This window comes from Oncorhynchus mykiss, chromosome 25 (genome assembly GCF_013265735.2).
Source record: "Oncorhynchus mykiss isolate Arlee chromosome 25, USDA_OmykA_1.1, whole genome shotgun sequence".
NCBI lineage: Eukaryota > Metazoa > Chordata > Actinopteri > Salmoniformes > Salmonidae > Oncorhynchus > Oncorhynchus mykiss.
This window is the reverse complement of record NC_048589.1, coordinates 39,463,835-39,482,225: the sequence shown is the minus strand read 5'-3', so window position 1 is coordinate 39,482,225 and position 18,391 is coordinate 39,463,835. Positions and strand designations below refer to the sequence as shown.

At 44.6% G+C, this 18,391-nt stretch overlaps 1 protein-coding gene across 1 annotated transcript in view; it reads right to left on the bottom strand.

Annotated features, from left to right (window-relative positions):
* LOC110504251 (isthmin-2-like) overlaps positions 1–17,359 on the bottom strand; it is a 34,860-nt gene extending 17,501 nt beyond the window's left edge. Inside the window, exons 1-2 of the mRNA XM_036962737.1 lie at positions 16,523–17,359; positions 3,878–4,123 (exon numbers count right to left, since the gene is read on the bottom strand). Of these exons, the coding sequence (XP_036818632.1) occupies positions 3,878–4,123; positions 16,523–16,657 (381 nt within the window). The 5' untranslated portion in view covers positions 16,658–17,359. The remainder of the gene's footprint in view (positions 1–3,877; positions 4,124–16,522) is intronic.
* Positions 17,360–18,391: the final 1,032 nt, after the last annotated feature.

The following is an 18,391-nucleotide window of genomic DNA, read 5'->3' as shown; positions in this document are numbered from 1 at the left end:
AGTACTTTCCCAGATGACACTAAAGCAACGCTGATCACACAGTACTTTCCCAGATGACACTAAAGCAACGCTGAACACACAGTACTTTCCTAGATGACTATAAAGCAACGCTGAACACACAGTACTTTCCTAGATGACACTAAAGCAACGCTGATCACACAGTACTTTCCCAGATGACACTAAAGCAACGCTGATCACACAGTACTTTCCTAGATGACTATAAAGCAACGCTGATCACACAGTACTTTCCTAGATGACACTAAAGCAACGCTGAACACACAGTACTTTCCAAGATGACAATAAAGCAACGCTGATCACACAGTACTTTCCTAGATGACAATAAAGCAACGCTGATCACACAGTGCTTTCCCAGATGACTATAAAGCAACGCTGATCACACAGTACAGTGTCTTCACTAAGTATTCACACCCCTTTGAGTTTCCCACCTTTTTTGTTGTGTTATAAAGATTCAAATGGATTTAATTGTCATGTTCTGTTAGCCATCTACACAGAATACTCTCTGTAATGTCAAAGTAGTAGAAACAAAAATAAAGATTACAAATAAAACAATAATATATCTTGATTAGAGAAGTATTCAACCCCCTGAATCAAAACATGTTAGAATCACCTTTATTCTAAGATTTTGTGCTTAGCTCTATTCCATGAATTTTAATCCTAAAACAAATCCACAGTCCTTGCCAATGACAAGCATATCCATAACCTGATGCAGCTACCACCGTGCTTGAAAATATGAAGAGAGGTACTCAGTGGTGTGTTGGATTTGCCCCAAACATAATTCTTTGTATTCAGGACATAAAGTACATTTTTGGCCCAATGTTTTACTTTTGTGCCTTTTCTGCATATTGAAGCTGTACTGTACTGTATAGGACCTCTGTATATTGAAGCTGTACTGTACTGTACTGTATAGGACCTCTGTATATTGAAGCTGTACTGTACTGTATAGGACCTCTGTATATTGAAGCTGTACTGTACTGTATAGGACCTCTGTATATTGAAGCTGTACTGTACTGTACTGTATAGGACCTCTGTATATTGAAGCTGTACTGTACTGTACTGTATAGGACCTCTGCATATTGAAGCTGTTCTGTACTGTATAGGACCTCTGTATATTGAAGCTGTACTGTACTGTATAGGACCTCTGTATATTGAAGCTGCACTGTACTGTACCGTATAGGACCTCTGTATATTAAAGCTGTACTGTACTGTATAGGACCTCTGTATATTCAAGCTGTACTGTACTGTACTGTATAGGACCTCTGCATATTGAAGCTGTACTGTACTGTATAGGACCTCTGTATATTGAAGCTGTACTGTACTGTACTGTATAGGACCTCTGTATATTGAAGCTGTACTGTACTGTATAGGACCTCTGTATATTGAAGCTGTACTGTACTGTACTGTATAGGACCTCTGCATATTGAAGCTGTACTGTACTGTATAGGACCTCTGTATATTGAAGCTGTACTGTACTGTATAGGACCTCTGTATATTGAAGCTGTACTGTACTGTACTGTATAGGACCTCTGTATATTGAAGCTGTACTGTACTGTATAGGACCTCTGTATATTGAAGCTGTACTGTACTGTACTGTATAGGACCTCTGCATATTGAAGCTGTACTGTACTGTATAGGACCTCTGTATATTGAAGCTGTACTGTACTGTACTGTATAGGACCTCTGCATATTGAAGCTGTACTGTACTGTACTGTATAGGACCTCTGTATATTGAAGCTGTACTGTACTGTATAGGACCTCTGTATATTGAAGCTGTACTGTACTGTATAGGACCTCTGCATATTGAAGCTGTACTGTACTGTATAGGACCTCTGTATATTGAAGCTGTACTGTACTGTATAGGACCTCTGTATATTGAAGCTGTACTGTACTGTACTGTATAGGACCTCTGCATATTGAAGCTGTTCTGTACTGTATAGGACCTCTGCATATTGAAGCTGTACTGTACTGTATAGGACCTCTGTATATTGAAGCTGTACTGTACTGTACTGTATAGGACCTCTGTATATTGAAGCTGTACTGTACTGTATAGGACCTCTGTATATTGAAGCTGTACTGTACTGTACTGTATAGGACCTCTGCATATTGAAGCTGTACTGTACTGTATAGGACCTCTGTATATTGAAGCTGTACTGTACTGTACTGTATAGGACCTCTGCATATTGAAGCTGTACTGTACTGTACTGTATAGGACCTCTGTATATTGAAGCTGTACTGTACTGTATAGGACCTCTGTATATTGAAGCTGTACTGTACTGTATAGGACCTCTGCATATTGAAGCTGTACTGTACTGTATAGGACCTCTGTATATTGAAGCTGTACTGTACTGTATAGGACCTCTGTATATTGAAGCTGTACTGTACTGTATAGGACCTCTGTATATTGAAGCTGTACTGTACTGTACTGTATAGGACCTCTGCATATTGAAGCTGTACTGTACTGTACTGTATAGGACCTCTGTATATTGAAGCTGTACTGTACTGTACTGTATAGGACCTCTGCATATTGAAGCTGTACTGTACTGTACTGTATAGGACCTCTGCATATTGAAGCTGTACTGTACTGTACTGTATAGGACCTCTTTATATTGAAGCTGTGCTGTACTGTATAGGACCTCTGTATATTGAAGCTGTACTGTACTGTATAGGACCTCTGCATATTGAAGCTGTACTGTACTGTACTGTATAGGACCTCTGCATATTGAAGCTGTGCTCTGTTTTCTCCCTCGTGTCTGAGCGGTAATTATAAGAGTGTATTAGGCCTCACTACGGCCCATTAGAGGCTGTGACTCGTACATAGCTGTGATCTGAAGGATAGCCACTTCCACCCTTAATGCCCCAGATAAACCATACATGAACCAAGCTACTCCAGTCAAATATTTACTGGATATTGTCAATCAGGAGATTATAATGTACAGAATGTTAGTCATTTATTAACGGTGAAGAGATCAGGCCAATGTTTGTGTGCAAGACAGAGATATCTGAACACCCTCATTTATATCATGGATCTACTGCGTTCTATTCTATTCTACTCTACTGTTGTATTCTATTCCCCATAGTGCACCAGTACAGTCTGGTATGGTTCACTCAGCTCGTCAAGCAATGACCCTCCACAGTTGAAAGCAATGAATTCCAGCCGACGTGATAACAAGGTGAAAAGCCCATGAAAGCAGTCGAGGGTATTAGCCGCTGGCTCCCAAAGAAAGAATGATAAAACCAAATATCTTTGTCTGGTTCCTATAAACTAGAAGAGGATGGCCCAATCCCACTTGGATGAAGAACACATGTTCCTTGTTATTAAAACAAAAACGAGGCGCTCTCAATTTCTGGATACCTGGGCTTCTCTTGTGTCGGTTTTACCCCAAAGTCTAACTTGATTTATTTTCTAATCCACCTGCACATATAAACCATCTCTGTAATAACCCAAAATATGAAATAAAACCTCTGTGTAAAAAAAACATCCTGGTAGATAATTGAGAGCTGCTGCTCTTGGGGAGCACGTTAATACGCTGACCTTTCACCCCTTAGATTTGTCTGTTTTTCGGCTCAGGGATTCAAACCAGTGACCATTCAGTTATTGGCCAAACGCTCCCAACCGCTAGGCTACCTGCCACCCTTAGTTTTAATGCAGGTGTGTGTGTGTGTGTGTGTGTGTGTGTGTGTGTGTGTAAGGCTTACGGTAATGCTGAGCTGCCATTAAAAACACCCTGATATCTTTGATGTGAAAACTCTATGCTTTCAGTCAACCTTCCCTTTCTGCCAGAATGAAATGGTACTACAGAGTCCCACCTGTACAGTATGTTATGGTTATTATATTAGGGTGTGTGGGTTAGGGTTCTACCTGTATATTAGGGCTGTGAGATCCCAGGTCTGCATTGGCCAACTCAGGGAAGTTCCTGAGGTCCAGGATGAACGGTTCTGGTTCCTCCTCTGGTTCTAGTTTGGGCAGAACCACGTGGGACCAGCTCCGGCATCGGGGTCTCTGGGAGGGCTGGGTGGAGGACGCCAGGCTTTGCAGCTGGTTCTGCTGCTGGAGGTCCTCCAGAGTCTCACCCACATCGCCACCCGGGCTGGCCTGAGATATTGCCTGTAGGGAAAAAAAAGAGAGAGACCTTTTTTCATGCATCACCTCATACAGGTTGACAGTAGAATCCAGTTTTTGGTCCATTGACATGATCTCTGACATCCTTCACATTGATTTATTGACTTGATCCATTGAGAGTAGGTATCTCTTTTGTTGGCTGGGCGGGGCTGGAGGAATGGGATGGGAGGTTGGAGGGAGGGCCATTTATTTTTGTCACGCCCTGACCTTAGAGAGCCTTGTTTATTTGGTTAGGTCAGGGTGTGACTTGGTTGGGCATGTCTATGTTTCTATTTCTTTGTTGGCCTAGTAGGGTTCCTAATCAGAGGCAGCTGTTTATCGTTGTCTCTGATTGGGGATCACACTTAGGCAGCCCTTTTTCCCACCTTAGATTGTGGGATCTTGTTTTTGTATAGTTGCTGTGTTAGCGCTACAAAACATTACGTGTTGTTTATCTTTCTTGTTTTTTTGGTGTTCATTTAATAAATGTATGATGTACGCCTACCACGCTGCACCTTGGTCTAATCCATCTTTCAGCGAACGTAACACTTTTTCCTGTTTATACTGAATTTATTATTACTTAAACTTTAAAAAATCTGATCAAAATTATCAATACTTTTGTAATGTTTTATTTTACAATCTCTTCTGATTTTCTTCTTTAAAAGTGGCAGCCCACAGGGACAATGTAGGAATAATTAATTGAAAATATATAGAATATGAAATTGTATCAATTAACATATTGTACCTGGCTGTAACCCACCTCAACGAACACCCTTCCCCAAAAATATATATTTTTTAATAATAATAATTGGCCACAAAAAAAAAAGTATTTTTCTTTTCACAAAATGTTGTGAAATGTTCAGAGAGAATAACCCTGTACGTTACCAAAAACCCGCATATTTTAAAGATGTTTAAAATGTAAAGATATTTTCTAATTTCTCTCCCTCGTGATGAGAGAGGATAATGAACGTTCACAGAAGAAACCGGTAAAGGTAAACCTACTAATGAGTTATAGTGTTTCTACTGAAATCTATTCTGTTCATGAATAATTAAAGGATTCATTGGTAACGGATTGGTAAAAATAAGTAACGGAATTACTGCAATTGAATTGGCTATAATGGAAAATCATAGTATTCACAAACCACAGTTGGGTCATCTGCTGCTGTCCTCTCTTCCACTGGCCTACTGTTACAGTGGGGAGAACAAGTATTTGATACACTGCCGATTTTGCAGGTTTTCCTACTTACAAAGCATATAGAGGTCTGTAATTTTTTATCATAGGTACACTTCAACTGTGAGAGACGGAATCTAAAACAAAAATCCAGAAAATCACATTGTATGATTTTTGAGTAATTAATTAGCATTTTATTGCATGACATAAGTATTCGATCACCTTCCAACCAGTAAGAATTCCGGCTCTCACAGACCTGTTAGTTTTTCTTTAAGAAGTCCTCCTGTTCTCCACTCATTACCTGTATTAACTGCACCTGTTTGAACTCGTTACCTATATAAAAGAGACCTGTCCACACACTCAATCAAACAGACTCCAACCTCTCCACAATGGCCAAGACCAGAGAGCTGTGTAAGGACATCAGTGATAAAATTGTAGACCTGCACAAGGCTGGGATGGGCTACAGGACAATAGGCAAGCAGCTTGGTGAGAAGGCAACTGTTGGTGCAATTATTAGAAAATGGAAGAAGTTCAAGATGACGGTCAATCACCCTCGGTCTGGGGCTCCATGCAAGATCTCACCTCGTGGGGCATCAATGATCATGAGGAAGGTGAGGGATCAGCCCAGAACTACACGGCAGGACCTCGTCAATGACCTGAAGAGAGCTGGGACCACAGTCTCAAAGAAAACCATTAGTAACACACTACGCCGTCATGGATTAAAATCCTGCAGTGCACACAAGGTCCCCCTGCTCAAGCCAGCGCATGTCCAGGCCCGTCTGAAGTTTGCCAATGACCATCTGAATGAACCAGAGAAGGAATGGGAGAAGGTCATGTGGTCTGATGTGACAAAAATAGAGCTTTTTGGTCTAAACTCCACTCGCCGTGTTTTGGAGGAAGAAGAAGGATGAGTACAGCCCCAAGAACACCATCCCAACCGTGAAGCATGGCGGTGGAAACATCATTCTTTGGGGATGCTTTTCTGCAAAGGGGACAGGACGACTGCAGCGTATTGAGGGGAGGATGGATGGGGCCATGTATCGCGAGATCTTGGCCAACAACCTCCTTCCCTCAGTAAGAGCATTGAAGATGGGTCGTGGCTGGGTCTTCCAGCATGTCAACGTCCCGAAACACACAGCCAGGGCAACTAAGGAGTGGCTCCGTAAGAAGCATCTCAAGGTCCTGGAGTGGCCTAGCCAGTCTCCAGACCTGAACCCAATAGAAAATCTTTGGAGGGAGCTGAAAGTCCTTATTGCCCAGCGACAGCCCCGAAACCTGAAGGATCTGGATAAGGTCTGTATGGAGGAGTGGGCCAAAATCCCCGCTGCAGTGTGTGCAAACCTGGTCAAGAACTACAGAAAATGTATGATCTCTGTAATTGCAAACAAAGGTTTCTGTACCAAATATTAAGTTCTGCTTTTCTGATGTATCAAATACTTATGTCATGCAATAACGTGCTAATTAATTAATTAAAAATAATACAATGTGATTTTCTGGATTTTTTTTTTTAGATTCCGTTTCTCACAGTTGAAGTGTACCTATGATCAAAAAAATTACAGACCTCTACATGCTTTGTAAGTAGGAAAACCTGCAAAATCGGCAGTGTATCAAATACTTGTTCTCCCCACTGTATGTTCAGCTCATAGTGTCTCCTGCTACTGTCCTCCCTTCCACTGACATACTGTTATGGTCAACTCATAGTGTCTCCTGCTACTGTCCTCTCTTCCACTGACATACTGTTATGTTCAGTTCATAGTGTCTCCTGCTACTGTCCTCTCTTCCACTGGCATACTGTTATGGTCAACTCATAGTGTCTCCTGCTACTGTCCTCCCTTCCACTGACATACTGTTATGGTCAACTCATAGTGTCTCCTGCTACTGTCCTCCCTTCCACTGGCATACTGTTATGTTCAGTTCATAGTGTCTCCTGCTACTGTCCTCTCTTCCACTGGCATACTGTTATGGTCAACTCATAGTGTCTCCTGCTACTGTCCTCTCTTCCACTGACATACTGTTATGTTCAGTTCATAGTGTCTCCTGCTACTGTCCTCTCTTCCACTGGCATACTGTTATGTTCAGTTCATAGTGTCTCCTGCTACTGTCCTCCCTTCCACTGGCATACTGTTATGTTCAGTTCATAGTGTCTCCTGCTACTGTCCTCCCTTCCACTGGCTGTTATGTTCAGCTCATAACTGTTTTCTTTCTTTGTCATCTGGAGGTCAAAGCAACTATTAAAACAGTCTGAACAACCCCCCTCTGTCTCTCCCTCCCTCCCCCCTCTCTCTCTCTCTCTCTCTCCCTCCCTCCCACCCTTTCTCTCTCTCTCTCCCTCCCACCCTCCCTCTCTCTCTCTCCCTCCCACCCTCTCTCTCTCTCCCTCCCTCCCCCCTCTCTCTCTCTCTCCCATCCTCCCACCCTCTCTCTCTCTCTCCCTCCCTCCCACCTTCTCTCCCTCCCTCCCTCCCACCCTCTCTCTCTGTCTCTCCCTCCCCCCCTCTCTCTCTCTATCCCTCCCTCCCACCCTCTCTCTCCCTCCCTCCCTCCCACCCGCTCTCTCTCTCTCTCTCTCTCCCTCCCACCCTCTCTCTCCCTCCCTCCCTCCCACCCTCTCTCTCTCCCTCCCTCCCCCCTCTCTCTCTCCCTCCCACCCCCCTCTCTCTCTCTCTCTCTCTCCCTCCCACCCTCTCTCTCTGATCTGAGACAAATCAGGACAATGAAGCAAAACACAACACTTAACAGGATGAAATACATACAACACAAGTCTAGTCAGTCATTCAGTCAGTCAGTCAGTCAGTCAGTCATTCAGTCAGTCAGTCAGTCCGTTAGTCATTCAGTCCATTAGTCAGTCATTCAGTAAGTCAGTAATTTAGTCAGTCAGTCTCTCCATCAGTCAGTCAGTAGGTCCGTTAGTCAGTCAGGCAGTCAGTCAGTACGCTAGTCAGCCAGTCATTCAGTCAGTCCGTCTCTCCATCATTCAGTCAGGCAGTCAGTCAGTCAGGCAGTTAGTCAGTACGCTAGTCAGTCAGTCATTCATTCAGTCCGTCTCTCCAGTCAGTCAGTCCGTCAGTCAGTCAGTCACTCTCCATCAGTCCGTCAGTCAGTCACTCTCCATCAGTCTGTCAGTCCGTCAGTCAGTCAGTCACTCTCCATCAGTCCGTCAGTCAGTCAGTCACTCTCCATCAGTCCGTCAGTCAGTCAGTCAGTCAGTCCGTCAGTCATTCAGTCATTCTCTCTCCATCAGTCAGTCAGGCAGTCAGTCAGTCAGTCATTCATTCAGTCCGTCTCTCCAGTCAGTCAGTCCGTCAGTCAGTCAGTCACTCTCCATCAGTCAGTCAGTCAGTCAGTCAGTCACTCTCCATCAGTTAGTCAGTCAGTCAGTCCGTCAGTCAGTCAGTCACTCTCCATCAGTCAGTCAGTCAGTCAGTCAGTCACTCTCCATCAGTTAGTCAGTCAGTCAGTCAGTCACTCTCCATCAGTTAGTCAGTCAGTCAGTCACTCTCCATCAGTTAGTCAGTCAGTCCGTCAGTCAGTCAGTCAGTCAGTTAGTCAGTCAGTTAGTCAGTCAGTCAGTTAGTCAGTCAGTCAGTCACTCTCCATCAGTTAGTCAGTCAGTCCGTCAGTCAGTCAGTCAGTCAGTCAGTTAGTCAGTCAGTCACTCTCCATCAGTTAGTCAGTCAGTCCGTCCATCAGTCAGTCAGTCAGTCAGTCCGTCCGTCCGTCCGTCCGTCAGTCAGTCATTCTGTCTCTCCATCAGTCAGTCAGTCAGTCTCTCCATCAGTCAGTCAGTCAGTCAGTCCATCTATCCTTCTGTCATTCAGTCAGTCAGTCAGTCAGTAAGTCTATCAGTCCGTCTATCCTTCTGTCAGTCAGTTGGTCTGTTAGTCAGTCAGTTAGTCAGTCAGTCCGTCAGTCAGTCAATCCATATATCAGTCAATTAGTAAGTCTATCAGTCCGTCAGTCAGTCAGTCAGTAAGTCTATCAGTCCGTCTATTCTAATGTCAGTCAGTCTACATCACATCTGGTTGGTGTTAGTAGTAATACCATCTGTAGGGATGGAGGAGGTCTGTTTAGACCTGAAGGGAGGCTCGGGTGATACAAGCAGGTAGAGAATCAAACAGACACACGGATCTCCATCATCTGGTTCACTTTAGTAGAGTCTGTCTGTTTAACCCATCACTGTCTGTCTGTATCGTGAGACATCACATTGTACTGTTCCAATGGATATATATTACATTGTCAATGCTGCTGGGTTCGCAGTGAGAGAAATACAGGAAGACAGGTAGGGCCAGGTGGGGCAAGAGTTGAGAGGTTCTGGGAGGGGGGGAGAGAATGTGAGTGGAGGTTAAGAGTTATTGGAGAAAGAAGATGGTAGAGTTGGGGAGGGGGACTGGGGGTAAAGGAAGAGGAGGAGGAGGAAGAGGAGAAGGAGGGGAGATGGGAGAAAGAATATGGTAGAGTTGGGGAGGGAGACAGGGGGTTAAGGGAGGGGAGGAGGAGGAAGAGGAGAAGGAGGGGAGATTGGAGAAAGAAGATGGTAGAGTTGGGGAGGGGGACAGGGAGAGGAGGAGGAGGGTAGAAGGAGTGGGTCATAAGGAGGGAGGAGGTAATGGGGGGGGGGGCTGCTCTGCCTCTGATCAAAGCCTTCTCTCCCCTGATCATGTGATCATGTGTATCCTGTCTTGACTCACGTCTCTGGCTGTGTCTCCAACACACGCAAAACAGATGTCCTCTCCCCAATCCGACCCATACCACCCATACATACTGTACATTCCATCTCCAGCCTACAGCCCTCAGATAGATTTCAACGTGACCTAAAACCAGAGGTCTGCAGCAGAGAAGGATTAGGTTGGGGCTTTACTTGAGCAGAGGCTGGGTGTTAAAGCACAACTATCCCAGTACTCATAACAGATGAGCCTGCCTTTGAATGAGTCAAAGACAGAGTTGGAGACCAAGAACTAAAGGTTCTGTGCCAGGAAGAATAACTATTCATGAGTAAGTCTGGATTCACCAGGCACACCGTATAATAAAATCAAAGTTATTCTAGTCTTAAAGGCCCAGTGCAGTCAAAAACAGGTTTTTCTGTATTTTATATACTGTATATTTCCACAATATGAAGTTTGAATAATACGGTGAAATTGTGAAAATGATGATAATGACCTTTTAGGGTAAGAGCTGTTTGAAAAGAACTCCTGAAAATGTCAGCCTGTTTTGGTGGGATGGAGTTTTGGCCTGCCTGGTGACATCACTATAAACGAGAGTTCCAAATCTATCTTCCAATAACAGCTAGTTCTCAGTTTTCCTGTCCCCACTCAGACCACTCCCAGACAGTCCTAGCAAAATCCTTGCTTGAGAAATTGCTCTTTGCTTAATTAAGAAGCTATTTTTGTTTCTTTCTGACCATTTTAATTTAAAACAATCAAAATTAAGGTACTTAATTGTTACCCAGGAATGAGAGAGAAAAAAACTTGGCTATATTGGACCTTTAACAACTTCCATCCAGGTACAGTAGGACACACAGAAAGGATGGAGGTAGAGGGGTAAAGGGCTGGAGAAGACAAGACCAAAAAAAAGAAGAGAAAGGGAGAGGTGAGGAGAGGAGAGGAGAGAAGTGCAGAGATGCTCCTTCCATAACCCTTGATTAGCACTACATTACTGTACATTACTGTAGTTTAAAATGACTTACGCCCTCTAGCCTCTTTACTCTTTCTCTGGTGACCATAATGACAGGTCACGTAGAAACTGGTTCAGCTCCATTATGTATGAATGACTGATAAAAAATAAATACAGTACCAGTCAAACGTTTGGATACACCTACTCATTCAAGGGTTTTTCTTATTTAAAATAAAAAAAACTATTTTCTACATTGTAGCTTAATAGTGAAGGCATCAAAACTATGAAATAACACATATGGAATCATGTAGTAACCAAAAAAGTGTTAAAAAAAAATCCAAATATATTTGAGATGAGATTCTTCAAAGTAGCACAAAATAAACTTCAGTTAGTGCTAAATACATCTGCTAGAATCCTGACTAGTGATAGCCTCCCTACACTGGCTTCCTGTGAAGGCAAGGGCTGATTTCAAGGTTTTACTGCTAACCTACAAAGCATTACATGGGCTTGCTCCTAACAATCTCTCTGATTTGGTCCTGCCGTACATACCTACACGTACGCTACGGTCACAAGACGCAGGCCTCCTAATTGTCCCTAGAATTTCTAAGCAAACAGCTGGAGGCAGGGCTTTCTCCTATAGAGCTCCATTTTTATGGAATGGTCTGCCTACCCATGTGAGAGACGCAAACTCAGTCTCAACCTTTAAGTCTTTACTGAAGACTCATCTCTTCAGTGGCTCTTCAGTGGGTCAGTGATCTTCCTGTCTGGGTTGCCCCCCCCCCCCCCCCCCCCTTGGGTTGTGCCGTGGCGGAGATCTTTGTGGGCTATACTCGGGCTTGTCTCAGGATGGTAAGTTGGTGGTTGAAGACATCCCTCTAGTGGTGTGGGGGCTGTGCTTTGGCAAAGTGGGTGGGGTTATATCCTTCCTGTTTGGCCCTGTCCGGGGGTGTCATCGGATGGGGCCACAGTGTCTCCTGACCCCTCCTGTCTCAGCCTCCAGTATTTATGCTGCAGTAGTTTATGTGTCGGGGGGCTAGGGTCAGTTTGTTATATCTGGAGTACTTCTCCTGTCCTATCCGGTGTCCTGTGTGAATTTAAGTATGCTCTCTCTAATTCTCTCTTTCTCTCTTTCTTTCTCTCTCTCGGAGGACCTGAGCCCAAGGACCATCCCTCAGGACTACCTGACATGATGACTCCTTGCTGTCCCCAGTCCACCTAGCCATGCTGCTGCTCCCATTTCAACTGTTCTGCCTGTGATTATTATTATTTGACCATGCTGGTCATTTATGAACATTTGGCCATAATCTGTTAATCTCCACCCGGCACAGCCAGAAGAGGACTGGCCACCCCACATAGCCTGGTTCCTCTCTAGGTTTCTTCCTAGGTTTTGGCCTTTCTAGGGAGTTTTTCCTAGCCACTGTGCTTCTACACCTGCATTGCTTTCTGTTTGTGGTTTTAGGCTGGTTTTCTGTACAGCACTTTGAGATATCAGCTGATGTACGAAGGGCTATATAAATAAATTTGATTTAAACGCAACATGCAACAATTTCAAAGATTTTACTGAGTTATAGTTCAAGGAAATCAGTAATTTGAAATAAATTCATTAGGCCCTAATTTATGGTTTTCACATGACTGGGGATATATGATAGATATGCATCTGTTGGTCAAATATATCTTCAAAAAAGGTAGGGATGTGGATCAGAATACCAGTCAGTATCTAGTGTGACCACCATTTGCCTCATGCAACACAACACATCTCCTTCGCATAGAGTTGATCGGGCTGTTAATTGTGGCCTGTGGAATATAGTTCCACTCCTCTTCAATGGTTGTGTGAAGTTGCTGGATATTGATGGGAACTGAAACACGCTGTTGAACATGTAAATCCAGAGCATCCCAAACATGCTCAATGGGTGACATGTCTGGTGGGTATGTAGGCCATGGGAGAACTGGGACATTTCCAGCTTCCAGGAATTGTGTACAGATCCTTGCGACATGGGGGAATGCATTATCATGCTGAAACATGAGGTGATGGCGGTGGATGAAAGGCACAACAACGGGCCTCAGGATCAAGTCACGGTATCTCTGTGTATTCAAATTGCCTTCGATAAAATACAAATGTGTTAATTGTCCGTAGCTTATGCCTGCCCATTTCATAACCACACCGCCCAAAGCGTGAGCGGTTCCCTGACGTCAGGAACGCCATACACCATACACGTGATCTGCGGTTGTGAGGCCGGCTGGACGAACTGTCAAATTCTCTAAAATGACATGGGAGGCAGTTTATGGTAGAGAAATGAACATTACATTCTCTGGCAACAGCTCTGGTGGACATTCCTGCAGTCAGCATGCCAACTGCACGCTCCCTCAAAACTTGAGACATCTGTGGCATTGTGTCGTGTGACAAAACTTCACTTTTTAGAGTCATTTATGGTTCCCAGCACAAGGTGCACCTGTGTAACGATCATGCTGTTTCATCAGCTTCTAGATATGTCACGCCTGTCAAATGGATGGATTATCTTGGCAAAGGAGAAATGCTCACTAACAGGGATGTAAACAAATTTGTGCACCAAGTGTTGAGAGAAATAAGCTTTTTTGTGCATATGGAACATTACAGTGATCTTTCATTTCAGCTCATGAAACATGGGACCAACACTTTACATGTTGCATTTATATTTTTGTTCAGTGTTAATGCTTCCAATGAATTCTTTCAGATCTCTCTGTGTGTGTATGCACTGTGTGAGTCCACGTGCGTGTCTGTGTGTGTGTGTCAGTGTGTGCGTGCTAATGTTACACTGAAACATTAGCTTATGTTTCTTCCTCATTAAAACGTTGAGCTGAGCTCGCAGTGTGTGTCCCCAGCAGGCTATACTTTCATACCTACATGATGGTATACAGTTTCAGATGAACCTCAATTAGGGCGCCAGACATTTGAGAGATTTCCAGACCACACAGTCATCCCCCGCTACCATATAGAAGAGCAACATGAACTTCTGAACGTGGCGAAGAATTTATCACCCTCCGTGAAGTGGCGGCATCGGCTTTAGCTCCGTTCTGAGGGGGGGGGGGGGGGGGGGACGATCTTCCAGAATGATGTGGTTTAACAATTGACCAGAGTCTTTACTCCATCCCTGCTGCTCTCTGTCTTCACACACACACACACACATCACACACACACACACACATCACACATATCACACACACACTTCACACACTCACACACACCACACACACACATCACACACACACACGCACACATCACACACACACATACACATCACACACACACACACATCACACACACACACACATATCACACATATCACACACACATCACACACACAAGAGAGTCATATCCAATATCCCTGCATACATTCCAGTTCAGAGTTTGGATTAGTAAGTGGTTGTTTGTGTGTAAAACAGGCGTCCCTCAAATGTTCAGCCTCGCCGGCTCACTCTGACCTATGTGACCCAACCACTCGCTTCAATGAAAACACATACCCCAGCACTCTACGGAGAGAGAGAGGGAGGGGGCAATAGAGGGAGAGAGAGGGAGGGAGGGGGTGGAAGAGAGGGGGGAAGAGAATAAGATAGAGAGAGAGGGGAGAAAAATAATAAGAAAGAGGGAGGGAGAGCGAGAGAGAGAATAAGATGGAGGGAGAAAGAGAATAAGATGGAGGTAGAGAGAGGGAAAGAGAATAAGATGGAGAGAGAGGGGGGAGAAAAATAATAAGATAGAGGGAAAGAGAGAGAAAGAGAATAAGATAGAGGGAGGAAGAGAGAGAGAGGGGGGGGAGAAAGAGAATAAGATGGAGGGAGGAAGAGAGAGAGAGGGGGGAGAAAGAGAATAAGATGGAGGGAGGAAGAGAGAGAGAGGCGGGAGAAGAGAGAAAGAGGGGGAGAAAGATAATAAGATAGAGAGAGGGAGTGAGAGAGAGAGAGAGAGAGAGAGAGAGAAAAAAAAAAGAGAGATCAGGATAGGGAGAGATGATGCCCTGTGACATCGTTGCTTTCATCACTCAACTCTCGCTGTGCTACTCTTCAACCTCCAAGCGAAGTGTGTTCCTACCCCCCCCCCCCCCCCCCCCCCCCTCCACACACACACACACACACACACACACACACACACACACGCCAGGTCGGGAGAGGGAGAGATAGAGAGAGAGGGATCTCTAGAGTGAAGAATATAGTGTTTCTGTGTTCTAGAAACAGCCCATAAATTGAGAGGTAGAAAGACAAGAGGTAGATCTCTAACTTCAAACAACCAACATACACTGCAGTTCAGCTCAGCTCCATACAGAAGAGAGGAGAGGAAACAACATAAAACTCAAAACAATGTTCTCTAGATAGATAGATAGATAGATAGATAGATAGATAGATAGATAGATAGATAGATAGATAGATAGATAGATAGATAGATAGATAGATAGATAGATAGATAGATAGATAGATACTGTAGATAGATAGATAGGACAGACGGATAGATCTTAAACATCAAAGACCGCCACTGATAGAGTAAGAGAGAGAGAAAGAGAATGAGAGAGAGAGTACGAGGACCCCTCCCCAGTTCTGTAAATCATCATTAAGTGTACTAGCCGAAGGCTACACTTGCTTAACCCTCTGACCTCTGACCCTTTACTTCTGACATGCTCCCTGAACCCTGGAAGACACATGATGACTAGTAACTGAGTCATAACTGTATAGCATAGTAATACCATCATAATCAAATACAGGTCTATGTGAAGTGCAATTCCTTCATCTTCATACAGATTAGAATACAGCCCATCACTGTATAAACTGGAGAAAGTCTACGGACAAAGTCTATGGAGCAAGTCTATTCAGCAACATAATATAATCATATATATGCCATTTAGCAGAGGCCTTTACCCAAAGCGATTTACAGTCATTTGTGCATACAATTTGCATATGGGTTGTTCCAGGGAAACCAGCCCACAATCCTGACGTTGCAAGCGCCATACTCTACCAACTGAGGTCTCCGGGATCACATTAGACAACCACACTGGCAGACCTGAGGGGGGTATTTGGGGTCTGATGGGGTATGAGTTCCTCCCTCACAGGGTGTCATCATCACTGGACAATCTCCTTATCGGCCAAAGTTACGATCTCTGCTACTGTCCCTGTCAGCCCCAGAACTGCCTGAGATCATTCATTCTGCAGTACATTATTTTATGTACACGTAAAGAGAAGACAAACGTTTCACATGATTTAGTGTCTAGTGCCCTTCCCAGCTCCCGACCCCGTCAGTTTTCACTTCATCAAAGTGATTGCGCAATGTAGCCACTTTGGACGACTCCATCGTTGTTCACGGTCTCTGACCTAATTGGGCTCTCAGAAGTAAGAGTTTCACCCGATAGATTTACCTTATGATGTATGCTGCCAATCCCTAAACAATAACGTCATTTCAGACTACAATGTGTTACACGCAGTCAAGGTGTGAATGTGACATTACGCATCAATTCATAAATGTTACTCTGTGAAGTTTCAGCACATTTCCCATTTCCCAATCATAAAACAATGAAGTTTAGATTTGTTTTGTTTTTTTGTTAATACAATTAACAAATGACATAACCCCCTCGTTATTGATAAAGTGGACATGCTATTATTACCTCCGTGGTCGAAGTGCTCCTGCCGTTGGGGGCTGCGCTTTTTTGACTGTTGGTGGGGAAGCTCTTGACTGACACCTGGATGGTCACCAGGAGGACAACACACAGTAGCTGAACCTGCCTGCGCATCTTCTGCATGTTTCCTCCACGTTGGGACAATGTCCGCTGATGTTGAGATGCTGTGGTCGGTCTCTCCTTTGATCTTTAGAAGCCCTTAGCGTCCTGGACACGTTTTCAGTACCCTCGCATTTGGTCCATAAATATAATCAATATAATTCCTAAATCAATATATATTATACTTAATCCAACATTGTCTAAAAATTACCTGAACTTTTAACCAATTTGATGCGTCTTACCAGTGCTATTTGCTTTCCAAATGCGCGGTTATGTTGACGCTCAAAAGTTGCTTGGAACATTTGGCGCCGTGATCAATAATTCCCGTCGATTCCTCTCCGGGTTATATCCACACGTGTGCTTGTATCAAACCCGTTCAGGATCTGGTATCTAGGCTATGTATCCTTCGTTGACTTCACACTGTCTCATTCCTTGCTCGCTTTCCGTGCAAGCGTCTTCTCTGTGCTGCTTGTTGCGACCTCATACTCCTTTGAAATAAGTTGATATAATTGTAGGTAACTTTTGTCGAACCATTATTATTGCAAATGTACACATACATCTTTCCCCGTGAGCTGTGAGAAAATATATCTATAGTTAGTTGTAAAATAACCTCTTCTTTGAATGCTTGAGAACAACCGTTTGTCATCTACAGCCCACTGGTTTTGACACTGCATGTCTCTCCGTCACCATCTGTTCAGGACCAGACTATGGCATGTGGGGCCCTGGGGCACCTACCTCCAGAGTGAGAGTGTTTTCTCATAGACTGAAGATACATAGATATGAAGTGAAACAGAGGGGTGTGACCATGTAAACTAAAGTGGGAGGAATGACACACAGACAGATCCTAATAGCTATGGGTCCAGAGTGGCAGCACCCCCTGATAAATCACAATTAAAACTATTATTCATAGAAAAAAATAAAACTTAACAATTTAAGATCATTTAAAAGAAAATACTGTATGGGTGAGGCAGAGCAAAAAAAATGGATACATTTTATTAATTGATTTAATTGAACCTTTATTTAAATGCATCTTCCCACAGCCACTGAACCAGCGCCACTGAACCCGCGCTACTGAACCCGCGCTACTGAACCAGCGCCACTGAACCAGCGCCACTGAACCCGCACCACTGAACCCGCGCTACTGAACCCGCGCTACTGAACCAGCGCCACTGAACCAGCGCCACTGAACCCGCACCACTGAACCAGCGCTACTGAACCCGCGCCACTGAACCCGCACTACTGAACCCGCACCACTGAACCCGCGCCACTGAACCAGCGCCACTGAACCTGCTGAACCCGCGCCACTGGACCAGCGCCACTGAACCCACGCTACTGAACCAGCGCCACTGAACCAGCGCCACTGAACCCGCACCACTGAACCAGCGCTACTGAACCCGCGCCACTGAACCCGCACTACTGAACCCGCACCACTGAACCCGCGCCACTGAACCAGCGCCACTGAACCTGCTGAACCCGCGCCACTGAACCAGCGCCACTGAACCCACGCTACTGAACCAGCGCCACTGAACCCGCACCACTGAACCAGCGCCACTGAACCCGCACTACTGAACCAGCGCCACTGAACCCGCACTACTGAACCAGCGCCACTGAACCCGCACTACTGAACCAGCGCCACTGAACCCGCACTACTGAACCAGCGCCACTGAACCCGCACTACTGAACCAGCGCCACTGAACCAGCGCCACTGAACCAGCGCCACTGAACCCAAGCTACTGAACCAGTGCCACTGAACCCGCG